The following is a 21,456-nucleotide window of genomic DNA, read 5'->3' as shown; positions in this document are numbered from 1 at the left end:
CTGACGTTTATCTCACTATTAGTAGTGGCCTTAGCAAAGTGGTTCTTGGCGACTTGATCCTTGCTGTCTAGCTCTCCCGTTAGTGGCTGTCACCTCACAATCACTTCAGGCCATGACGGTGGTAAATATTGAACCCAGAGTCTTTGTTGGTGACAATGATGTTGAACCCCTGGATACGTTCCCAACTCTTACATTTACACAATAATCGTGATTCCTCAGCTACTATCCGTACGTATGCAAAGACACTTTCGTTCAGACTGACAAGAAAATTCACTTTGAGCCGATGATCTATCTCTCTCGTTCCATGCTTTCTCACAATACCCCATCTCGTTGTCGAGCCAGCAGCCACTCATTACCAACCAGCTGACCCATTATCAATAACAGCAATAACACACATGCACACCAAAGAGCCACCTCTGTACTCCGTATCTTTGCGATAATAAACCAAAGAAGAAAATCCCTCTAAGAAAATTGCTTCCCTGGGAAGCAGCCTTACTTATTCGTTTATAGTTGTCACCCGCTTGCCTGATCCCGGCCCATTGCGAAATGAGGATATTCCCAGCCCAGTCCCGTTCGAACAGCCCTGTATCTTTAGTCTTCCCTCCAGCTATTCTGAGCTTATGATGTTTGTGCCGGTTACTTCTGATCTGTCTCACTTGTTCTTATCTCGGCTTAGAGTCCTAGCATTAGCCATGCGAAGCTAGTCAACCTATGAGCCATAGACTAGCTCTTAAACGAGGGAATCCATAATATGTGCACAATTCCGTTTTAACAACCAGCTGAAGACTCGAACGCGTCGTCATCAGAGTTGACTGTTGGTTTATTGTTTGGCAACACAGTTTCAAGGCACCCAAACAACCTTGGGCACATCCATTTCTCAAAATCCCTGACGCCAATGGCTCAGGCTTACCCGAACAAGTTAATTCCTTCAATTACCAGTGTTCCCGCTCTTTTTGATCTGAAATACAAACTCCAATATTCTATTTGCAACAAGCTCCTTGCCTTATAAACTGAGCTGTTTCAGATCCCATAGTAGTAAATATCCAACACCCACCACCAAATATATGGTTAGTCCAACTCTCTTCATACAGCAAGGCCTTCTTCAGAAGCCTCATCCCGCTCAAGCCGCTCTAGTCCTGTTCCGACTGCGCCATAAACACGTAAAGGTACGGCAATCTCAAAACTCTCACATATTAGATTTTCCACTGCCACCAAGACCGTCCCCCCCTTTTCATCTTGTGAAATTTCCTCCAACAATGGGTGTGGTGCTCGTCTTTCGTGCTCAATGGGAGAATCGCTTCCCGTGGATGGCACCACAAACTCGATTCGAATCTTCCATTCCAAGCTAACGCCACTGGTAACAAACTCAGGCGTTGCAGTGATGGGAATCGTTGGCTTGAAGGTGACTCGTCGTGAGTACATCGTTGCTTCAGATGAAGACGAATAAACTTTCCGGGTCACTCGGTGGATGCTCGACTCTGATCTTATTGCCAACGACGGGTCTACTTTCTCCGATGTTTCCAATGTAGTGTGTACGGCGTAACACGGAATGTCAGCGTCTGTAAAGTCGATAGCCATTGTCACAACTTCCCCCAGTCGGTAGGCAGGCCTCGTGAGCATCACTACACCAACCCTTTGCCCATTACGTGCAATTTCGAACCGGTTCGGGCTCTGCTGCCCACCAGAGGTCATGTTGCTTCTCATGATTGCCATATGAATAGCATCGTGTGCGTTGCTGGCTTCCTCGAATGCCGATGGTCGTCTAGAGTTACCAGCGGCCGGAGAAAGAAGGATACTGCCACTCTCATCTCGCGGTCGATGAATCAGGTCTTCCACGTAAAGCAAAAAGTCATTCAGGGCAGGTTGTTGCCCTTTGGCTCCATTGCCGTTGGTTTTTGATCCCTTATCACTGCTTGAGGGACTTTTCACTTGGGCCTGGTCCCGTAATAAGATGTAGGGGTTCATCAGATCATGTCCCAGTATCTCACCGTGGCTGTTAACACTTCCCAGTACGCGGAAAGGAACTTCAACAGACTTAACTTGCTGCTCCTTTGTTCCTCCAGCCCTCTGCGTGCCAATAACCAAGCTATATGTGATTTTGACGGCCTTTCCGCGATGGGATGGAGGAAGACCTTTGGGTAGTCGAAAAGAGTACTCGAAAACTCGACTCTCTCCTGGTGCAAGCTGCAGATCAACAAATAAAATGGACTGTGGTGTAGTCAAGAGAGGCACAGATTTCGAGTTTGCGACCCCTCGCATCTCTTTGATTGTGCTGAGCTCCCCCCCACCTAAGAAATCGCCCAGAGAGCTGCTGATGCGACCCCATCCGAACCCCCCTAGAAGACCACTGTCGCGCTTGGACTCGAGACCAACGACACCACCGCCTTGACCAACTATAGCTTTCTTTTTGACTTGATCAAATTGGCTGAGACTGACAAGGGACCCATCTAACGAGAAAGAGCCGTGTAATTGAGCATACCCCATCATCAAAGATTCAGGCGCTCTCGACTGCGGGGCCGGCATACCAAGGCTTCTCCTTAGTGGGCGTGCGTGTCCACGATTAGTCGGCTGCTGTGTCACGTATTCCGATACCAGAGTTTCTGATGAGTTATTGCTGACAGAGTAAAACTCTCCGCTACTCCGCGGTGTGCCTCCGAGAACGCTGCTGCTTGCTAGAATGCGGGCCGCGGGTGCAGGCTGCTCATTGATCGTCGGAACGCCGTCCTTAAGGCGCATTGACAGTCCACTGGAATCGCCCACAGCGTTCCTAGGGCTGAGCATGTTTTCGTTTGTTGATCGTCTAGATAAACTTGGGCGTACTTCTCGGGCAGGCGAGGGGGCGGCAGGAAAACGGAATTCCGGCATTGGGGTTTCCGGCATTTGTTGCGGCGATGGTCTTCGTTGGCCGGCTGTAATAGGTGTGTGAGGAGTTGTTGGCGGTCGTGATATGCGACCGAATCGATCAGGTGGGGGATACGAGGCGTGGAACAAAGGAGAGCTTGAGAGACGAGGAGAAAATGATGCTGAGAAGAATTAGTTCCAAGTTCAAATAGTACTATGTGAGCGACGAACCGGAATGAGGCCCGGTTGGGAGCTGGCCCTGCGCTCGAGGAATGATCTGTAGACTCGAGGCCCGCCCATGGCCTCGATGCGGTCTTTGAGGTCGTGAAGGTAAATCATTTCGTTGTGTGTGGTCTTCCGCGGTATTATTGGATCCTATCGAGACAATGGAAACAGAGCGCTTATGAGAGTGGCTTGAGCGACCATCACTCGAGCCTGCTGATGAAGGCCATTGGACTGAGCCAGTACGACTATGTGATTGCGATGCAGGAACACTTAAAGAAAGGGCGGAACGACGATGCCCTCTGCCGGAAGATGCTGACGGTGGTGGCGTTAATCCTTGGTTCAACTTGGAGCGACCATGGAAAGGCGAGGCCAGTCGACTTCGTTCCGATTGTTGCGGCTGTGGTTTCAGCTGGCCTGGTATTGGCGCCACGCTTTTAAAAGTAATCGTACATTTGACTTCCTCGCCGGCGAAGACAGTCTGGTCGTGCCAACGTATGAAGACACGGATATTGCTGGGAGCTTCGGGAGCCATTGCGGGTAAGGAGACCGCTCAGCGACGAGCGCGTACGTAGGGGTGGCTATGATTCGGCAAATATAGCATTTCTATACGTGCGCATGTTCGATTTCGAGACGGTGGAGGATCAAGGACAGTGACAATACGATGCTGATGAAAAGTGAAGAGCCGGTCATCGAGGGAGGAGTTAAACTGTAACGTCATGGGGTATTCCTCGAAAGGAGATGGAGGAGGTTCACGTTAGCGTCTTAGCAACAAGCTAGAGCAGCCAATCATGGCTTAGTCTACAGGTACAAGCTCAGACTGCGCCGAGTCTTGACCATCAGAGCTCCACTGTCCAACCAAAAACGATAGCCCAGCACGACAATCAATGATTTAAGACAAATGTGTCTAAAGTTGCAGGACAATAAGAGACAGCGGATTATGTACGGAGTGCTCGGTTTGAAAGATCATGAACATGCTTAGAATATCTTTCCGACATGAAAAGACGCCTTATTTTCTTTTTTTTTTTTTTTTTAAAGTCTATCTTTGCGACAGGATACCAGAACAGTAAGGGTCCTTAATAGCATAAACGCACGCAATTCGAGGCAGAGATTTATCACTCTAAGATCAATCATCTGTCAGGTCAACAGCCTCTTTCCCATCTTTTAGTCTCACAAACTTCCATGGTCGAGGCGTAAAGGGGTTTTCCGATGCCTCCCGTTTGATCTGAGAAACCTCATCCTTGGCCTGAATCAGTTAGTAAAGTAAACTCGAGGAGGTCACACCAGGTGGCCTGCTAGCCAGGACTTAGATGTGCGCCATTGCGGAAAATTCGAATAGTTGCCTTACCTGAAGGTCATGTAGTCTTTTCAGAGCAAGACGGCGAATGTCACTCTCGGAGAGGTGAGAAAGGGGATCATCATCAAATCCAGTTGTAGCTGAGAGCTCAGGCGACGGAGTGCGTGGGATAATCATCTCATGTTGGAGCGCTTCTGCATTGAAAGTTAGACAATGGTGTCAAAGACGAAGATATATTCATCGGTGCAAGAGCATACGGTAGGATCGGTAACGAAAGAAGATTTCTCCCAGTAGGCGCATGTCATCGATCTTTGATCTAACCGGACACGGTTTCCGGTCTGTCTCAGCCAGCCTTGTCACCTTAATTAGCTCTTTATTCCAGTAGTAAGTATCCAATAACTTACAGTGTCGCATGGCTTATTGCTCTGCCTTTCAGTGCCTTCTCAGCCAACTCCACATCTCGCCCTCCGTGCCAAGTGAGAGGTTTCGGGAAACTCGGCCCTTCGAACCACCCTGTGATAAGACGCAGGCGGATTGTTCCCAGGGTTTCCGCTTGTTTTATATCATTGTTGAGGCGATCAGTACTGATGTGATCGGCTGATGCGTTGTTAGCGGAGATGGAATGATACCTACATAGAAAGCAGGCTTACAAGTTTTGGTAATAGGAGCAAAGACAAATTTTCTGGTAACCACTCTCTCATTCTCTGCTAAGAACTCAGCGCCTGAGATCACAATGGTAGATGACATGCCAGGAGAAAAAGGTGTCCCTATGCAACGAGATTCCATCCATTGGCCGTCAATGAAGACCTCGGCGATGAACCTGTCGTGCGAATGAGGGAGTCGGTACTTCCCAGAGACCGTGACTTCGACGGCAAACTCAGCACCTGACTTGGATTCGATATAGCAGTTTCTCGTCGGGATCTTGCTGCCTTCCTTGTCAAGGTTGATCACGGGTTCTTGATCATCAAGGGCGTCATATTCTGTCGCAAGCTCCCCGGCTACTCGAACACGTGCAGTGACAAGGGGAATCTCGTCTAATACTGCCATGTTGAAGTGGAACGAACAAAGATAAGAAGCCGAAATATTGCACGTGTAAGCCTTGGTGTGCTGAGCCGCAGAGAAGAAGGATGTGGGCATTAGGCGATCAGGCTGAGTATAGGAAGGAAAGGCTCCCTGCCTGGTATGACGAGGAGGAGCCAGCGCCTAGGTCAGGCTGCGCTGTGAATCAGTGCCAGCCTACAAAGATAAATTGAATGTTGGCACCCGACTGCAGCTGCCCGTAGCCGCAGGCAATCAAATAGGTGCCTCACTCCCATGAAAAAAAAGCGTTCCAAAAAGTCTTTCCATAACCGAAATAGACTTTAGAAGAAAGGAGTAACCGGCCACACCACTTGGTGATCGATTTGAACGGGTATTTTCCATCAAAGCCGGGGCCATGACGCCCAAGGAGAAATAAAGCATAGGCTATAAACCAGAGAAAGCGGGATACAGGAGCTTTTGTTCTCTCACGTATTTTGCTCGTTTTGTTTGATTGAGGGTATTTCGATAGGCAATGGTTTCTGATATTAGTATTAGGAAACCTAACTTATCTAGCATAGTGCTGCTAGCTAGGTAGGTACCTCAAGCACAGCAGCTCGTGAACGGAGCTTAGGTTGGTCAGACGGTTTCTCACATCATAAGATCCAGCGCATCGGGAACAGCTTGTTTTAAAGCACTCATGTTGTAAATTCTAAGGAAAGAGAGTAGCAAGGAGATCTCTGTTTTGAGTAATGAGGGCTATGATGCAGGAAATGAAGCAAGTCATGCACTGATTGCCAACAAGGGAGTATAACCATTGTCATGATTCTCGAAACCAAGCGCATTCGGAAGAAAGAAAGAGTACGTAGACCCGGGCTGTTGGGGACAGCAACAGAGCTTAATGCCTTGATTCATATCTGGAGGATCTGGGGCATGCGGGGCTGCAACTCCCGAACACTACCGGCAACCGGCCGACTCATCAACCGCCCCAGCAACATCAGCCCATAGATTCAATGTATGAGATGTTGAGAGAATACTACCTTAGTCTAGTCTAAATCCCACTCCCATTGGGCCGGGCGATAGGAGATACCTGTCAAACCAAGCCCACGGCATGATAGCCTATCATTCCTCCACATTCACCTGCCGTTATGATTCCATGGTAAGCACAAGTCTGGGGTCAGATCTACCTGCAGCTTTCTAGCTTGACACATCTAATCCCACCCCAGGAAAATAACGGAGCCGCCGCCGACCCAACAAGTCCCTGAAGTCGGGGATGAGGAGAAGACTGCGACCTGCGGTCCCGTTCGTGGGGTAGTCGTACGTACGGTATGTACGGGAAAGACAAGTGATCTAGCGGGGTAAAAAGCAAGCATGAAGTCGCGGATCCGTCAATGCCGCAGTTTTGAAGATAGCGGATGGGCTTCATCGAGGTATGTATGCCTATGTTGGGGTCTCCAATGTCGTCCTGTCATCCCCAATCTCAGTAATTGCGGCTCTCATTTGTGGGGAGCATATGATCTATCATGTCGCGTGCAGCCGGACTGCCGTTGGACCAATTTTGCGGAGGCGATGAGCAGGGCTGAAAGTTTATGTAAGTTTGCGGCTCTCGAGAAAAGCTATCATGTTGGAGGAATGTTGTCACCTTAGAGGTGGCTAGCCTCTCAAAAAAGCGAGATAAACACTGCTGAAGCGCGAGGCTACTGATCCAGAAGTGCTGGTGTGTGGGTGCCTGGGAAAGTCGCCATGAGGCAAACGATGAAGAACGAGGCGCATCTTTCCCATGTGGCCATGTTCAAAGTTGGCCGTAAATGGAAAAAGTTCAGAGCGCTTAGAATTTGAGCCTGGGGAGAGGTTGAATCGGAGGCGGGGTGGGTGTGTGGGGCCGTCCCCGCCTTTGCCGGCGAGACGGAGACGCAGCGGAGCCGCAATTCATCATGACCACCAGCAAACCTGCGGGTCCGCGAGCCAAAGAGAACTGCACGAGGCTTTCCAACGTCTCGTCGGCCTTAGGGAACGTCACGGGGGGTGGTACGGAGTACATGGGGGGGAAGCTAGACAGAATTGGGAATGTGTACTCGGGGCTAGGATGAACGGCTGCCCCAGGAATTGGAGAGCCATTCATGACCTTGTCAAAACACAAAAGAACAAGGGCAGCTCTTTGTTAGTGCGGGGTCGTTTAATGCTCGCTGGCCTTTAAGCCGAGCATTTTGAAGGACCCTCCTTCGGTCTCCCAGCAACGAGCAGCGAGAGTCCATAGTTTAGAAAGATTCAACGTATTCTGTGTATTCTGTGGAGTTTGAGGAGGCTCGCACAAGATACACCGAAGGGGTAGGTGAGGTCACAGATGGAGGGGTTTTGTTCAGGGAGGGTAACCACGTTGAATGGCACTGTAGATGTGAAGATCTGAGCACGGCCCTCCAGCAAATGACCAGGTAGTGCTAGTGTCAGTGCTGGTAACACAGCCATCGAGGAAAACGAAGATTGGACATCAGTACGGAGTAGACCCCGTAGATATCCAGATCCCGCAACATCAATGTGGGGGTGTGGCCTCTAGAGTATGTAATCGACATTAGGGTAGCCATCGTTATTAATGAACTGACCAGGAGGTTAAACATGATTATGCCAGCACAGGTACGGTATGTTTAAAAAAACAGTTTCTAGCGTCTCACACGATGTTGCCGCTTGGGCTGTGGAGGGAACAGCTTTCTCGTGAACCCTTAATGAGCATCATTTATAGAAGAACGCGTAGAAAGCAAGTGCGTTTTTGATACTCGATGCAAGTGGCGTCCATATTGAAGAACAGTCGAATGATCTTCCTAGGAACTACGGTAACGGGTTTATCATGTAACAGCGCTTGGCCAACCAAGCTGAATCAACCGAGCTGTGATGAGGGATAATTGATACCCTGTACAACTCCGCGGCCTTGGATGGATCGAAAGAATATGCAGAAAACGTACGTCCATCGGCAAGCGCTAATATATAGAAAGATTACCGTAAGTCCGAAACATGTGTATCACTGAATGGACGCAATCTGATGCTGGGGTTGACAAAGACACGAAGTGCGGTTCGATGTAAATTCCCGTTGAGTTTGCAATAAAGCTTATCTTGATTACCATGTACTCTGTCCAGTAAGATGAATTATGGGTTGTTTTAGCAACAGTCTTTTCACCACGTACGGCATTATTAACAAATCACACCGAATGGTTAGTGAGTTGTCGCCCAACGATGAAACTGTCTACTGTCCAAGCTATTTGAGATTGATGTGCAGATCAAGTCTGAGGTCCCCAGTGAGAGACCCTGTCGTATTGCGGCGCATTAAGTACCACCTCTCAACTGTAAGTGCGTGTACTCGTACCTGGTGTCGGCTCCGGGGGTTGTGCATGCATTATTGATAACCCAGATTGATTTGTCAGTGCTCTCCACGGTTTCAAGTGACGCCCAGTTCAGGGCCATGAAGTTTTATACAGTGATTTTGAGGCTATTCAAGTCGTCTTGCTCTGCCTCGTATCAACACTGTGGCATGCTTTTAAATATCACTAGGTATCTGCTATACCGAGCTTTGACAATTCTGTTCACTTTGAATTTCGTGTTCTTAAGCTTGTCCTCTTTGGCGCAGATCCCCTCCCCCAAGGCCCATAAAGGCCCCTGCCACCCCACCATTGGCCACTCAGACCACTGGTGGCTCGGATGTGGGGAGAGAGCTTAGAGCATGTGGCGGCATGTTTGGACCTTGTTTCTGCCGGCTGTTGTGATTTGCAGAAACCGTCAGATCCATCCACTTTGGCGGGGAGTCCAGAGAGCTGTGGAAGCGAAAGGGTTACAGGCCATGACAGAACCAGTAGCAAGATCCGATGGAGCAGTTTGGCAGTCTACCAAGGGACAGTTCATCGGTCCAGTGATCAAAGGCGCTGGGCACGTTGAAGTACTGTAGTACAAACATACTGTAGCATTTGCCGATATTGTAACTGCTTCTTTCTGGGTAGCACTGCTTACACATCCCTGTTCTGCCCCGCGGTTCAGTCAAATCGTTGCCTGGCATGAATGTGATGTGGTCTGGGGTTGCGTTGCTTGATACCGGCTTAGAGGAGAGCTCTGTTCTGCCCTTGAACCGCTCCGAAACCACTTCGTAGCAAGTCCTGTCCTTCGGCGTTTGCTGTAATGTGATTGGGCTAGTGCTGCAGTCGATGTTAACAGGACAACTTACGTGACGTTTCGACTACTAACCATGCTAACCATCTCTTGTCCACCACCGCCACGACAATGCTCCGCAAAGCTATGGGGTGTGCCCGTCCGTCCGCCGGGGGTCTCAGTGCGAGCGGTAGCCAGTGCAATCCATAGCATTTCCATTTTCAGGTAGCAAGAAACCAGTACGTACCAGGGCATCCATGTTCATCCAGGTGTAAGAGGCGAGGCTGTTGCGGGGAAAGTTGGCGTCACTTGAACTTCACCCCTCCTCCACTCCACCGAGGTTCACGGCACATCGCACCCCGTTGGACGCCCCCCTTAGTCCCCTGCTTCCATTCTTCCACAGAAAAACCCCGCGTCATTCTCAAGAATAAATACTCCCTTCCCGTCGTCAATATTTGCGGTCTCTTTTCCCAGATCATCTTATCATCTCCTCTTCACTCTTCTCTTCTATCAACATCCTCATTTGATACCCAGTACCCTCCCTCTCCTCTACAACATCTCATATATCATACACAATGGCTCCCCTCACTGTTGAGCTGTCCACACCTGTTACTGGTACCTACCAGCAGCCCATCGGCCTGTAAGTGATCATGGCATCGAACCCTGTTCACTCGCTCAAAAACTAATACGATTTAGCTTCATCGACGGCAAGTGGACCGAGGGTGTCGACAAGCAGAAGTTCGAGGTCATCAACCCCTCCACCGAGGAGGTCATCACCTCCGTCTGCGAAGGTACTGAGAAGGATATCGACTTGGCTGTTACTGCTGCTCGCAAGGCTTTCGACGGCGAATGGAAGAACACCTCACCTCAGGCTCGAGGCAACTACCTTCTCAAGCTTGCCGACCTTGCTGAGAAGAACCTCGATCTTCTTGCTGCTGTTGAGTCTCTCGACAACGGAAAGTCTATCACCAACGCCCGTGGTGATGTCGGCGCCGTTGTTGGCTGCCTGCGATACTATGGTGGTTGGGCCGACAAGATCGAGGGAAAGACCATTGATATTGCCCCTGATATGTTCCACTACACCCGATCTGAGCCTGTAAGTTACCCCTGATTCGAATTGCATTGTTCTGTGTCACTAACACATATCAGATTGGTGTCTGCGGTCAGATCATCCCCTGGAACTTCCCTCTCCTCATGCTGGCATGGAAGATTGGCCCTGCCCTGGCCACTGGTAACACTGTTGTCATGAAGACTGCTGAGCAGACTCCTCTCTCTGCCCTAGTTTTCACTCAGTTCATCGAGCAGGCTGGTTTCCCTGCTGGTGTTTTCAACCTTGTTTCTGGCTTCGGCAAGACTGCCGGTGCTGCTCTCTCTGCCCACATGGACGTTGACAAGATCGCTTTCACTGGTTCCACCGTCATTGGCCGACAGATCATGAAGTCTGCTGCTTCCTCTAACCTCAAGAAGGTCACCCTTGAGCTTGGTGGCAAGTCTCCCAACATCGTCTTTGACGATGCTGATATTGAGGAGGCTATCAACTGGGTCAACTTCGGTATCTACTACAACCATGGCCAGTGCTGCTGTGCTGGTACCCGTATCTTTGTCCAGGAAGGCATCTACGACAAGTTCCTCGCTGCCTTCAAGAAGCGAGCTGAGGAGAACAAGGTCGGCGATCCTTTCAACGAGGAGACCTTCCAGGGCCCCCAGGTCTCTCAGCTTCAGTACGACCGCATTATGGGTTACATTAAGGCTGGTAAGGACGAGGGTGCTACCGTCGAGACCGGTGGTGAGCGCCTCGGCAACAAGGGTTACTTCATCAAGCCCACTATCTTCTCCAACGTTCGCCCCGATATGAAGATCATGCAGGAGGAGATCTTTGGCCCTGTCTGCGCCATTTCCAAGTTCAAGGATGAGAAGGAGGTCATCGATCTTGCCCACGATACCGCCTACGGTCTCGCTGCCGCCGTCCACACTAAGAACCTTAACACAGCTCTCCGAGTTTCCAACGCATTGAAGGCCGGCACTGTCTGGGTGAACTGCTACAACATGCTACACCATCAATTGCCATTTGGCGGCTACAAGGAGTCTGGAATTGGCCGGGAATTGGGCGAGGCTGCGTTGGCGAACTACACACAGAACAAGTCTGTTGCCATTAAGCTGTACTAAGCAAAGCGGAATGGGCATTTGCAGAGGATATAAGGGCGGCGTTGTAACTGCGTGATCAATTTGTACATGATTCCATATTTAGTTTTACGGCTTTGACGAAGAAATGCCAAAAATTAACAAATCGTTCTCATCACATGGTGTGCGAAGCTGGTGTTTTGAGTTGTGCATATACCCAAACATATCCCACAGAGCATTCCTTCCTTGGGCTTTAAAATGGAATAAAAGGAAACATAATTCCGGGAAAAGAGTAGCAGCTTTAGTTGAATACTCCAACTTCATCCTCCTGTTCTGTCCAGGGGGCTGGGGATAGTTTTTTCTACAATCTTTAGGTACATTGGTCAGAGAGTTATGAAGGCTTATGAACATGCTACTCATGACTTTTGGGACACCACCCTTGGACCCAGGCTGAAATCATCGCATTGATTCGTTGGGTTGCGCATGGGTTGTGAATGTTGGTTGGCTATAGTTATCCCGAAGCTGTCGTCGGGACAATACCCACCGAGGTTGGAGTCATATCTACAGTATCTAGAGAGCAATGGGCATTAATCTTCACGAAATCGCAACATGATCTTGCATTTTGAAGACGAAAAGTTAGATTTCTGCTTAAAGGTGACTGAGTAACGGCCACCGAACTTCCTTGGATAACTCTCGTGAATGTCATGGGTCAAACTGTGGAGCTAATACTGCATTAAGGAGGCAATTTCTGTTAAAAGGAGAAAAACAACATCTGCTGCCACTTCTTGGTCAAGCAGTCTTTGATATCTGGTTTCAAAACAAACTTAGAAAAATGTATCCTAAACTTATGCCACATTACCTAAGTCTTTTCATCCTTTAGGATCGATGTCGTGAGTTTCCTTTCCTCCCCTAGAAAGTCGCCCCTTTTAGTTTGTGCCCATATAATGAGCAGTAACGTCTTTTATGAACATCGAGTTCATCACCTGCCTCACCCGTCCGATTTTATCACCATTACATTTTCACCATTACCACCCCTCATAAACAGGGTCGTTGGCTCCCCATTCACCACCAGTATCACCATTGTCAGTTTGCCAAATGCTTCCACCCATTGTCACCGCCATTGCCATCATTGGACTGGCCATGCTGGTTCTCTTGTCCGTAGAGTGCCTGGTTCCGGAATGCGTTGATCGAAGGAGCCTGGTGACGTCGGGTAAGGTCCATTATATTCTGTTGCTCGGTGGATAGTGTCTTGTGACGATGCGGTTGTAATTTGTGGCTACCGGTACTGGCAACGCGTTGCGCTTCTTGTCAGGCTTCTGCTCGTGGACTTGGCAGAACGCGGTGGCATGAGGACCCTAGCAAATCTGGCAAATCTGTGGATTTATACAGTCTTGTTCAAAGTGGTCGAGCTCGCCGCATCTAGTGGAACGCGGTGCAAGTCAGGCAAGGTTTTTTTCTTCCGTCACCCCGAGGGTAATATGGGTGACCGACTAGTGAACGAATGGTCTTTTTTCGTACTAATTGACCGTTAGTTTTGCAGTGAATAGGGCGTCAGAGAGACCCTTACCTGATTAATCACATTGTCCGCGGGTGTGTCCATACTCCAAACAATCGGTGCATTCCATTGGCGTTGTGGGCAGTCTCGTCTCATGTGACCCCTTCCACCACAGTCTCTGCAAGTAATGCAAGCTTGCAGTAGTCCTGATAAGTGTGACTCCCTTCAAGTTTTAGTCGTGCATTGCATTGGAACCTAGCATGCCGTTGTAGACCACACTTCCAACGTAAAAATTGGCTATCATCCTTGGGGCAATCAAAGGTGAAGTGTTCGTCGCCACATTGCGCACATAGAAGTTCGCGTGGGCATTCGTTTGCACTATGACCTTGACGATGACAGGTTTGGCAACTTCGAAACCGACAGTTGTCCGATGTATGGCCAGGAGAAGGGGCCGCATCTCGTACAGATGCGTTAGCGGAGTCGAGGGCGCCTGGAACTGGAAACAACACCCGCTGGGAGAATATTTAGATATCATCGACTGCGCTTCAAGTGTCGGCTACCATGCGCGTGAATGTTGGGTGTAGGTTTTGGTGGTCGGTGATCATAACTCTGCTGATGGAAAGCTGACGATGGATACCTCCAATGCAAAAGATTAATGCAAAAGATTAATGCAAGAGATAGAGAGAGAAGAAGGGAAATGCGATAAAGGAAGCGAATTATCACAATAGGTGCAATAGCACATGCCTAAGGCGGTAAAATAGATGGTGGCATAAGGTATCTTCTACCCCGTACCAAAGGGGTACATAAGTTGGCCAACAGTGCTCAACAGTCCTTGACAATAATTGACAATAATTTACCTAGGTATAAAACAGACTAATATCTTGAGATACTGACTTTCTTCTTTCCATATCTCTATTTACCTAGGTGCCTACCTACCTAGGCACCTTATTTATCACTGGAGATATCATTGCTGCTGGTGAACTCAGCGGCGCATCTCTGCACCGCTCGCATCTCATTCTAGTCTTCCCAGCTGTGTTCTTCACTTTCACTCTTCCCTTGCTCTTTATATCACAGTCACCCTCCTTCGCCTTTAGCTTTCAAAATTGTCACATATTCATGGCCTATGAAGGAAACAACCGCAAACGCCTAGCAGCACCACTTGATCAATCCACCTCGATCCGGTAACGAATCTATCAACAATATGGAGACCAATAAGGAGGAGAATACGGTGCTTCTTGGTGGCATAGAGTTTCCCCTATGCAACCAAGAAGACGATTGCCTCGCCTCCGTAGACGGCTGCACCTACACCAAGCTTGTCACGTTCGACAATCGGGTCTACCAAGAGGCCTGCAGACGATGGGAAATCATCAAACACCCTCTTACCGACTTGAGAATTAGGCCACTTTGGCATCGAATACGCTAAGGGCTATCGGTATTCTACACAGTTTACTCCCCGCTAGCACAAAGATGAGAGCATCGAGCAGGACAGTGACCACGTCAGATTTGACTGGGACCGAGACTTTTTTATATCGAATAAGATGACAGAATTGAATGGTGCGATCTTGAGTCACTGGCAATCGCAACACAGCATCGTTCAGCAAACATCGGAGGCGGCAAGGATGCATTTACAGGCAACATCTCAGAACATGTAAGTGATCTTATCCGCAAATAGAAGAGCGGATATGACCTCGTTGCCAAGAGGCCCAGCGATCAACTCCTGGAAACTCCCTTATCAATTTCAGTCGACAGTCACTGTGAGTTCATTGTTCGGGCTGCCCTGAGACTCGATCGACGTGTCTGTCAAAGCATACCTCCCTGGCATCCGGAGAACCGAGAAGTCAACGTCTTGTCTCAGGCTTCGAATGATAATATTCCGTGGACTATAAAGACAGTTTAGGGGGGGATACTATTCCAGAGCTTCGAACAATTCCTGATTCTTTTATCAAGTGGATTGAGCCGGAGCATTTGGAGGCTGCTGAGCAGGAGTACAATAAGCAGGGGAACCGTGAGCAGGATCACTTGGCCCCGATGGACCAATAGCCAGACGACCCTATGCATTCAATTATTCATGCTAATATGCATGGCTATCACATTGTTTGCGAACGTAAAGATGGCAGAAAAGGGAAGGAAGCCCGGGTAGGTAGTCATAGATCAATTTTCGGAATTCTCTAGTTGTTGATCATGCCCTCTGAACCTCTGCTCTGCCAAAACCTCTCCTCCTTTACTTTTTCCCTCCTCAAACCTGTCTTTCTTATTTAATTATCCAAGTCATCAGATCCCCGCCCTTTCTGCTTCCTTATTTTTCCGCTATCGGAACCGACAACGCACAACTGTTGCGGATCTCTTAAATCGGACCAGGGCAGGCGAAGGCAAGAGTAACGACCTTTATCCTAAGTAATAAAAAGATTCAGGTACTTTATCCTAAAATTAGATATTTATTTACCAAGTTCATTTCAGCATCTTCTACAGTCTTCTATTTTCTTATTCCTTCAGGTAGGGCTTAACTTTGACCTTTCAAAAACGATGACTACTCTCTACCATATCAGGGTTCGCATTATGACTAACCATTGCTGAATACACCTAGGATTTAAACCGGCCTAGAATTATAATAATTCTGCTGCTGATTAATGTGTCCGCCCATAGCTCTGATGACAAGTGTATATACGGCCAGTAATTAGATAGTTTACTAAATTTTATAAAATCTATCCTCAGTTCTCCTAAGTTCTCCTAAGTTCTCCTAAAGTGTCCTAAAGTATCCTAAATTAGTATCTAGTATTATACTAAACTCTCCTAAGTCTTTCTAAAAGTCCTTATAACTTAGGATCAAGCTCTTTATGTTAGAAGAACCTGCAGGTGAACAGTTGTAAGCTTTGACAATAAGGCCAGATTTGGCACCACAGGTTTTATTACTTGCAAATTGTTGGATACTATCCACAACGTATAGTTTCTGTGAAATGGCTTATTCCAGTAGTGGTTTCCCGTTTCCACCCAATATGTCTGCTAGCCACTGTGAGTCTTTGTTCTATCGACTGCGGGAATGCACCGCGAGGTAAGCCCAAGAAAGCTACTGTCTCGACGTTGACGGCACCAACTTCCACTGTGCGATGTGCTCGAAAGAATCCTGGTTCTCAAGTGAGGGGACACATTTGCTTCATTTGTGAGAGTTGAAGCAGTACATCGTAGGTGATAATTTTCATCGCAATCTGTACATTGTCATGGTGTAGATTTTCCAATTAGGTCGATGTATTGTTGGCCTCGATACGAGCATCGAATCATTCCTCCTTCCATGAGACAGAACGCAAAGTACCGCAAGTGTGGCAGTCCCTTCTTGATGCTAGTAGAAATTCGATTGCTTGAAACTTCCTGTAAAAAAATGATAAGTGAGTAAAACTACCAGACAAGGAGGATGGGCACTATAACTTACAAAGCCATACACACCATCCTCTTCGAACTCAGGTGTCGGATACGGATCATATAATCCAGCGGACACCAATTGTTGGAGAAATGCGAACCCATTACCGGCAAGCGATCTGATTTCATGTTCAGGCGTCCATGTATTTACATGAAAACCTTTGGTTCGTTGTCTAATATAAAGACCCAGAATGTTTGTGTGATGCCGAAGTGCTTCGCCATAGAGCGTGAGATGGTAGAGAGTGTCTGCGTCAAGATAACGTACTCCGTCGCTTTCAAGTCCGCTCAAAAGGACTCCAATAAGGAATTTCATGTCGACACCCGGATCTCCCTGTGGCGTTACCAACCGAATGTCTTGAAGTCGGGAGGGACGATATCTCCCCAAGCGTCTAATCGACTGGGCCAGCTCGTAAAGTTCGAAAGGCGACTCAATACCTTCTGATTGGCGAGATTTAAGACTGATACTTGGAAGCGGTAGCTTTGTTACAGCTTCTGCGATCTTGCGCATACAACGATGGTCGAAGAGTTCGTGTCGCCGAGTTTGGGAGGTTCGCACATCTGGGACAGCCGAATCGCTGGCAACGATTTGAAGGTGGCTTAAATTATCAGTTGATTACTTTCATATTCTATTGATATGATATGAGCTTTACTGAATAACCTGGTCAGCCGCAAATTCACCTTGCAAGTTCCACACCATGGTAACTGGCAATCCTTTGCAAGTTGCCCTGCCTGATTACATTTGAAGCATTCCTGGTCATTCACGCCTGCGAATTCGTTTGCGTTTGCTCGTTCAAGGTTGGGTCGTGTATTGCATTGGGACCCCGCCTGCCCTTGTCCTCCACACTTGAAACACTACCATTTGTTGTCATTCTTAGTATAGGTAAAGTGTAAGTTGGTGCATTGTGCGCATAAGGTCAGATGGGCACTCGTTTGCACTATGACCTTGATGATGGCAGCTTGAACAACTCCGCAGCGGACAGTTGTCGGACATACGGCCTATCCGTTGACAAACCGGGATGGCGCAGCTGAGACTAGGGTCATGGGCCCATTCTTTGTTGCTGTCCAATGCCTTGTGATCAAGGCTATTGCATTTAGGGCAACACGGTTGGCGGATGATAAGGCCATTGGTTTTGTGCCACTTGTATATGCGATATAGTTCGTGCGCTCGCTTCTCACTCTTGTCTTTGATCTCCCATCCCACAACAGTTCCGATGGTTAAGAGGCGGACCGTGTGAACACGTGCGTGAGAGAGCGCAGGGGCTGTCCGATAGCTCTCTGCTGTAACCCGATGTTGGAAACAAGGGCGCAGTCGATGAAGACAACATCTGCCTCGTCGCCTTGCGCAGCATCAAGAGCAGATGTCTTGATCTGATGTCGTTCCTCTGCTGTAATGATCCCATTGAGAACGAGGCCATTCAGTTCCTGGTCCAATAACTTGACTTGAGCCATGTCGAAAGCGTATACGGCAATCTGAATAGGGTTATTGGAATTCTTTCCAAGTCCGGTAAGTTTCGCCTTAACGAGTTTCGCAAGTTGGCGGATGAGGTATTGGCGATGAAGATCATGAGATCCAGACGTTGTATTGGAAGCTCTGGAGCCGGGCAACTCGACCAATATTTTGCTTTTGTGCTTGGGAAGTTCGGGGTGAATCTCGCGCTTGACGTGATTGCAGAGGCAAGAAAATGTAAGATATATCTTTCTTGTATCATGAAATATAAAGACTTAGGTAAATTTAGGATACTTTAGGGTACTTTAGGATACTTGAGTATAATTTAGGGAAACTTTAGTATAATTTAGGCGAGCTTTAGATACATAATTTTATGAGGCTTATAGCCCGCCATGGTATAGAAACCTGGGACATATCATTGCGCGACCGACCACTCTTATAGTTTTGAGGACTCTACTGGCTTATGTAACACATTCAACGTCCTTCACACTATGGCGTTCCTTGATCCATTGAACTCGGGCAAATAAAACCTGTATGTTCGTTAAATGTATGTTTACTGGGCTTTTTGTTGTTGAGTTTTAGTAACTTGGATGATTGAATAATGTTTGGGCGCTTGCCAAACACCAAATGCTTCAACACTGTCCAGTTTGGACACTGAATAAAGCGACTGCTGGCTTAGTAGGCTTGCCTATATCTACACATATATGGATGTTTGCAGTTATTTTCTTTTTGCATTGCTACCTAATATACATAGAACTCATCTATCTACTAAGGCAGCAATGACAAACTAATGATGCTTATGGAGGTAATCATCTCAGAGAGACTATTGCATCTCTCGTCTAGAAAGACACAATCCTATCAAACCTCCGTTTCTGAGATACCTATCACAAATAATGGGAAACCGGCGATATTTGTACGACTACTTCTGAGATGATCATGGGTCGACCTGAACTGAATTCGTACCCTGCCAGCACAAATGATTAAGTTCACCAGAAACACTCCAAGAATCCATTTCCCAGAGGGTTTGATGTAGCCGCCGGAAGTGACTTGATGGGTGTGCTTGTATTGGTAACTGATTCTAGTTTTACTAGCAGACGAGAAGCGATAGCTGGCTCAAGTTTGGCCTGCAGATGTGGACCGAGTGTCGGAATGTAAGTGATTGAAGAACCTCAAGTGTTTGATGGATTGGGATATGTTGACTGGGAGTCTTGGGGGAGGGACTCGTCATCAGAGCTACTCACAATTTTGTTGATCGGCGTCCCAGAGATCTTGTCCTTGATTTCTTCTTGACTGACTCCTGGGTGACGCCGTCTAATGTGTTGCTTAAGCGATCGAGGATCAGAAATCTAAAGCCATTTTTGCAGACCCAGCATGGATCTACAGTTGTTTGATACTTGGATCGATGGGATCTGTATGAAGACTTGCGACCAACCGGCTTTGCACAACGCGGTAAAACGCCTTGGGTGCCTTCGTAATGGCCGAAGTTGATCTTAGAGAAGTAGTCGACGAAAGCGTCGGGCTGAGCATGAATGATGTCCTCGGAGTCCGCCAGAGACACCGTGTCACGGTAGACTTGTCATTGACTTTCGCCTGTTCTTCCGCTAACCATTTCTTGTAGCCTTTTTAAATCCCGGGAGATTTCCTCTTGTGGTTTCCTTTTGAGGTTGGTAAATGTTGGCAGGCATGTGAAGTATGTCGACAGTAGCGAGCTGGGTTGGATTGTAGGCCCTTTTCTTCCCATGTTATCCATCACGCTACAAACGTACTTTTCTGTGGCTCCGTCAAGTATGGACTGATAGTGGCCCAGGATTTCACGGGCTCGTTCCAAAGCTGCCTTTGAATCGCACCCGGTTTACTGCTAGCCTCGAAGGCCGCACCTCGACGAATATCATGCATAGGAAGTAAGCGGCTCAACTATACCTAAAAGGTTTTGAGCTTCAGTCAAACAAGCACCGGCAGCTTGGCTGGCATGAGGCCCATTGAGACCACCGGTATGAGACTCGGAAGCGTCTTATGCAATTTCACAACGGCAGCTGGGTTATTCGAGAAGTTGAGTACCGACCGCGAGTTGGAAACAGCGATAGGACAATTGAGCTCTCCATTTACACTGGGAACACCTGCTTCGGTTCGCGTTCTATTCCATTTGATACTGAATGAAAATAAAATTGAGAGATACCTTGCATCCAATGTGGGCTCTAAGTTTACATGAGCTTGTCAACTACTAAATTCAGGGTCGTTGAATCTACCCAGCCAGGATCTAGAACATATATGTTTCTCTGCACCCTGGTGGGCATATTCCAGCCCCGCCATGGCCTACAGCTCATATCTTAAAGTGCAGGGTCCTAAACGAGGTCGACAGGCCATACAAGCTTAGATAACTCATTCAACGTCCCTTCCATGGCTCAAGGAGAACCCAACTATAAATACCTTGCTATGCTCACTCATACAGTTCGGTCATCAATGCTCTGATTTATTTATTTTCTCTCCTCATTTGAAAGTTTTGCATGGCCGTCGCATTAAGCTTGTTCTGCGTTATCAACTATCAATACACTGCTCGACACTGCGAGTTTACTTGTACCGCCATCACTTACCTTATACATATAAGCATAAATGTGCTACTGCACTATTATTTTCTTTATCTATCTACCTTACCTCAGGTATCCATCCTCCAGCTTTTTGTTTTTTTCTTTTCCTCAACACCTCTCTGCTTTTCTTTCTTACAAGCAACGGTAACTCAAGCGATGTATTACTGCCTGCGAAAACAATCACAGCCTACGACAAAGTCTTACTGCAATCAATCAACGCGGTTTTCTGTATTGCGAAAGATGGACAAAGACAAAAAGAACTCTCCTGGCGCTGAAGGATACAAACTGACGCGATTCGGGTCGACTGGGAAAGCAACATTCCAGGCGACAAATCCGCCTAAGTTCGATCACAAGAAGACGCTCACGTCTGAAAACATCACCGTTGCTGATATTAGCTTTATTCCTGACCATATTCTCGAGAAAGTGGCTGCAACGATGAAAATGAATTCCGCACAGCTGTTTCTAAAGGCCATGCAAAACCAACGACGGATGGCAGCGGAAGAAGGTAAACTTGGTCCGACTGACATTGTTTACACTGAGGACGACATACCTAAACTCATTGCCATCACGGAACAGAATGCACAAAACGCCACCAACGGAAATGCTGCCGCCCCCGAATGTGATGGGCACACCACTGGAGGCAACGAACAAGATGCCAGCGTTCCTGAGGAGGGGCTTCCGCGGCCTTGAAGAGCGATGTTTTAACCTACCAAACAATTAACCCAAGAGGGGAGCTTCCGCGGCCTTATAGAGCTTGTTTTCACTCAACTACCTATAATTCAAACATCTTACTCGTCAACCATACCAAGTACCTCGAATAAGCAGAGACCTACGCCTTGGAGTACCTATGTGCTCAACAAAATCAGCATCTTGAGTCTGTATCATATTCTCT

At 47.8% G+C, this 21,456-nt stretch overlaps 8 protein-coding genes across 9 annotated transcripts; 3 read left to right on the top strand and 5 right to left on the bottom strand.

Annotated features, from left to right (window-relative positions):
• Positions 1-680: 680 nt before the first annotated feature.
• Positions 681-3,801, bottom strand: FVEG_00583 (hypothetical protein). Of its 2 annotated transcripts, XM_018887145.1 has the most exons (3): positions 3,073-3,786; positions 2,041-3,023; positions 808-1,983 (listed from the first exon to the last, which is right to left on the bottom strand). In XM_018887145.1, the coding sequence occupies exons 1-3, from the start codon at positions 3,596-3,598 to the stop codon at positions 1,084-1,086; spliced, it is 2,409 nt and encodes an 802-aa protein (XP_018742848.1). In that variant the 5' UTR covers positions 3,599-3,786; the 3' UTR covers positions 808-1,083. The 2 variants fall into 2 exon arrangements, with proteins under 2 accessions (XP_018742847.1, XP_018742848.1); XM_018887144.1 differs by having other exon boundaries at positions 681-3,023; positions 3,073-3,801.
• Positions 3,802-4,120: 319 nt separating this feature from the next.
• On the bottom strand, positions 4,121-5,407 carry FVEG_00584 (hypothetical protein; the record flags this gene model as incomplete). The annotated part of the gene is made up of 5 exons (XM_018887146.1): positions 4,121-4,309; positions 4,412-4,554; positions 4,618-4,712; positions 4,765-4,957; positions 5,011-5,407. 5 exons carry the CDS (start codon positions 5,405-5,407, stop codon positions 4,190-4,192), a joined length of 948 nt encoding a protein of 315 aa, XP_018742849.1. The 3' UTR covers positions 4,121-4,189.
• Positions 5,408-9,079: 3,672 nt separating this feature from the next.
• Positions 9,080-9,724, bottom strand: FVEG_14690 (hypothetical protein; the record flags this gene model as incomplete). The annotated part of the gene is made up of 3 exons (XM_018903652.1): positions 9,080-9,120; positions 9,320-9,546; positions 9,582-9,724. 3 exons carry the CDS (start codon positions 9,722-9,724, stop codon positions 9,080-9,082), a joined length of 411 nt encoding a protein of 136 aa, XP_018742850.1.
• Positions 9,725-9,799: 75 nt separating this feature from the next.
• On the top strand, positions 9,800-11,878 carry FVEG_00585 (aldehyde dehydrogenase). The gene is made up of 3 exons (XM_018887147.1): positions 9,800-10,145; positions 10,202-10,601; positions 10,655-11,878. The coding sequence occupies exons 1-3, from the start codon at positions 10,081-10,083 to the stop codon at positions 11,669-11,671; spliced, it is 1,482 nt and encodes a 493-aa protein (XP_018742851.1). The 5' UTR covers positions 9,800-10,080; the 3' UTR covers positions 11,672-11,878.
• Positions 11,879-14,322: 2,444 nt separating this feature from the next.
• Positions 14,323-15,161, top strand: FVEG_00586 (hypothetical protein; the record flags this gene model as incomplete). The annotated part of the gene is made up of 3 exons (XM_018887148.1): positions 14,323-14,454; positions 14,794-14,875; positions 15,019-15,161. 3 exons carry the CDS (start codon positions 14,323-14,325, stop codon positions 15,159-15,161), a joined length of 357 nt encoding a protein of 118 aa, XP_018742852.1.
• A 1,173-nt stretch (positions 15,162-16,334) lies between these two features.
• FVEG_14691 (hypothetical protein) lies at positions 16,335-17,040 on the bottom strand (the record flags this gene model as incomplete). The annotated part of the gene is made up of 2 exons (XM_018903653.1): positions 16,335-16,484; positions 16,546-17,040. 2 exons carry the CDS (start codon positions 17,038-17,040, stop codon positions 16,335-16,337), a joined length of 645 nt encoding a protein of 214 aa, XP_018742853.1.
• Positions 17,041-17,747: 707 nt separating this feature from the next.
• On the bottom strand, positions 17,748-18,373 carry FVEG_00587 (hypothetical protein; the record flags this gene model as incomplete). The annotated part of the gene is made up of 2 exons (XM_018887149.1): positions 17,748-18,231; positions 18,345-18,373. The coding sequence occupies 2 exons, from the start codon at positions 18,371-18,373 to the stop codon at positions 17,748-17,750; spliced, it is 513 nt and encodes a 170-aa protein (XP_018742854.1).
• Positions 18,374-20,804: 2,431 nt separating this feature from the next.
• On the top strand, positions 20,805-21,254 carry FVEG_14692 (hypothetical protein; the record flags this gene model as incomplete). The annotated part of the gene is made up of 1 exon (XM_018903654.1): positions 20,805-21,254. One exon carries the CDS (start codon positions 20,805-20,807, stop codon positions 21,252-21,254), a length of 450 nt encoding a protein of 149 aa, XP_018742855.1.
• Positions 21,255-21,456: the final 202 nt, after the last annotated feature.

The sequence above is a fragment of the Fusarium verticillioides genome, chromosome 1 (assembly GCF_000149555.1).
Source record: "Fusarium verticillioides 7600 chromosome 1, whole genome shotgun sequence".
NCBI lineage: Eukaryota > Fungi > Ascomycota > Sordariomycetes > Hypocreales > Nectriaceae > Fusarium > Fusarium verticillioides.
Note: the sequence above shows the minus strand (reverse complement) of the source record. Positions and strands in the feature narration are given on the sequence as shown.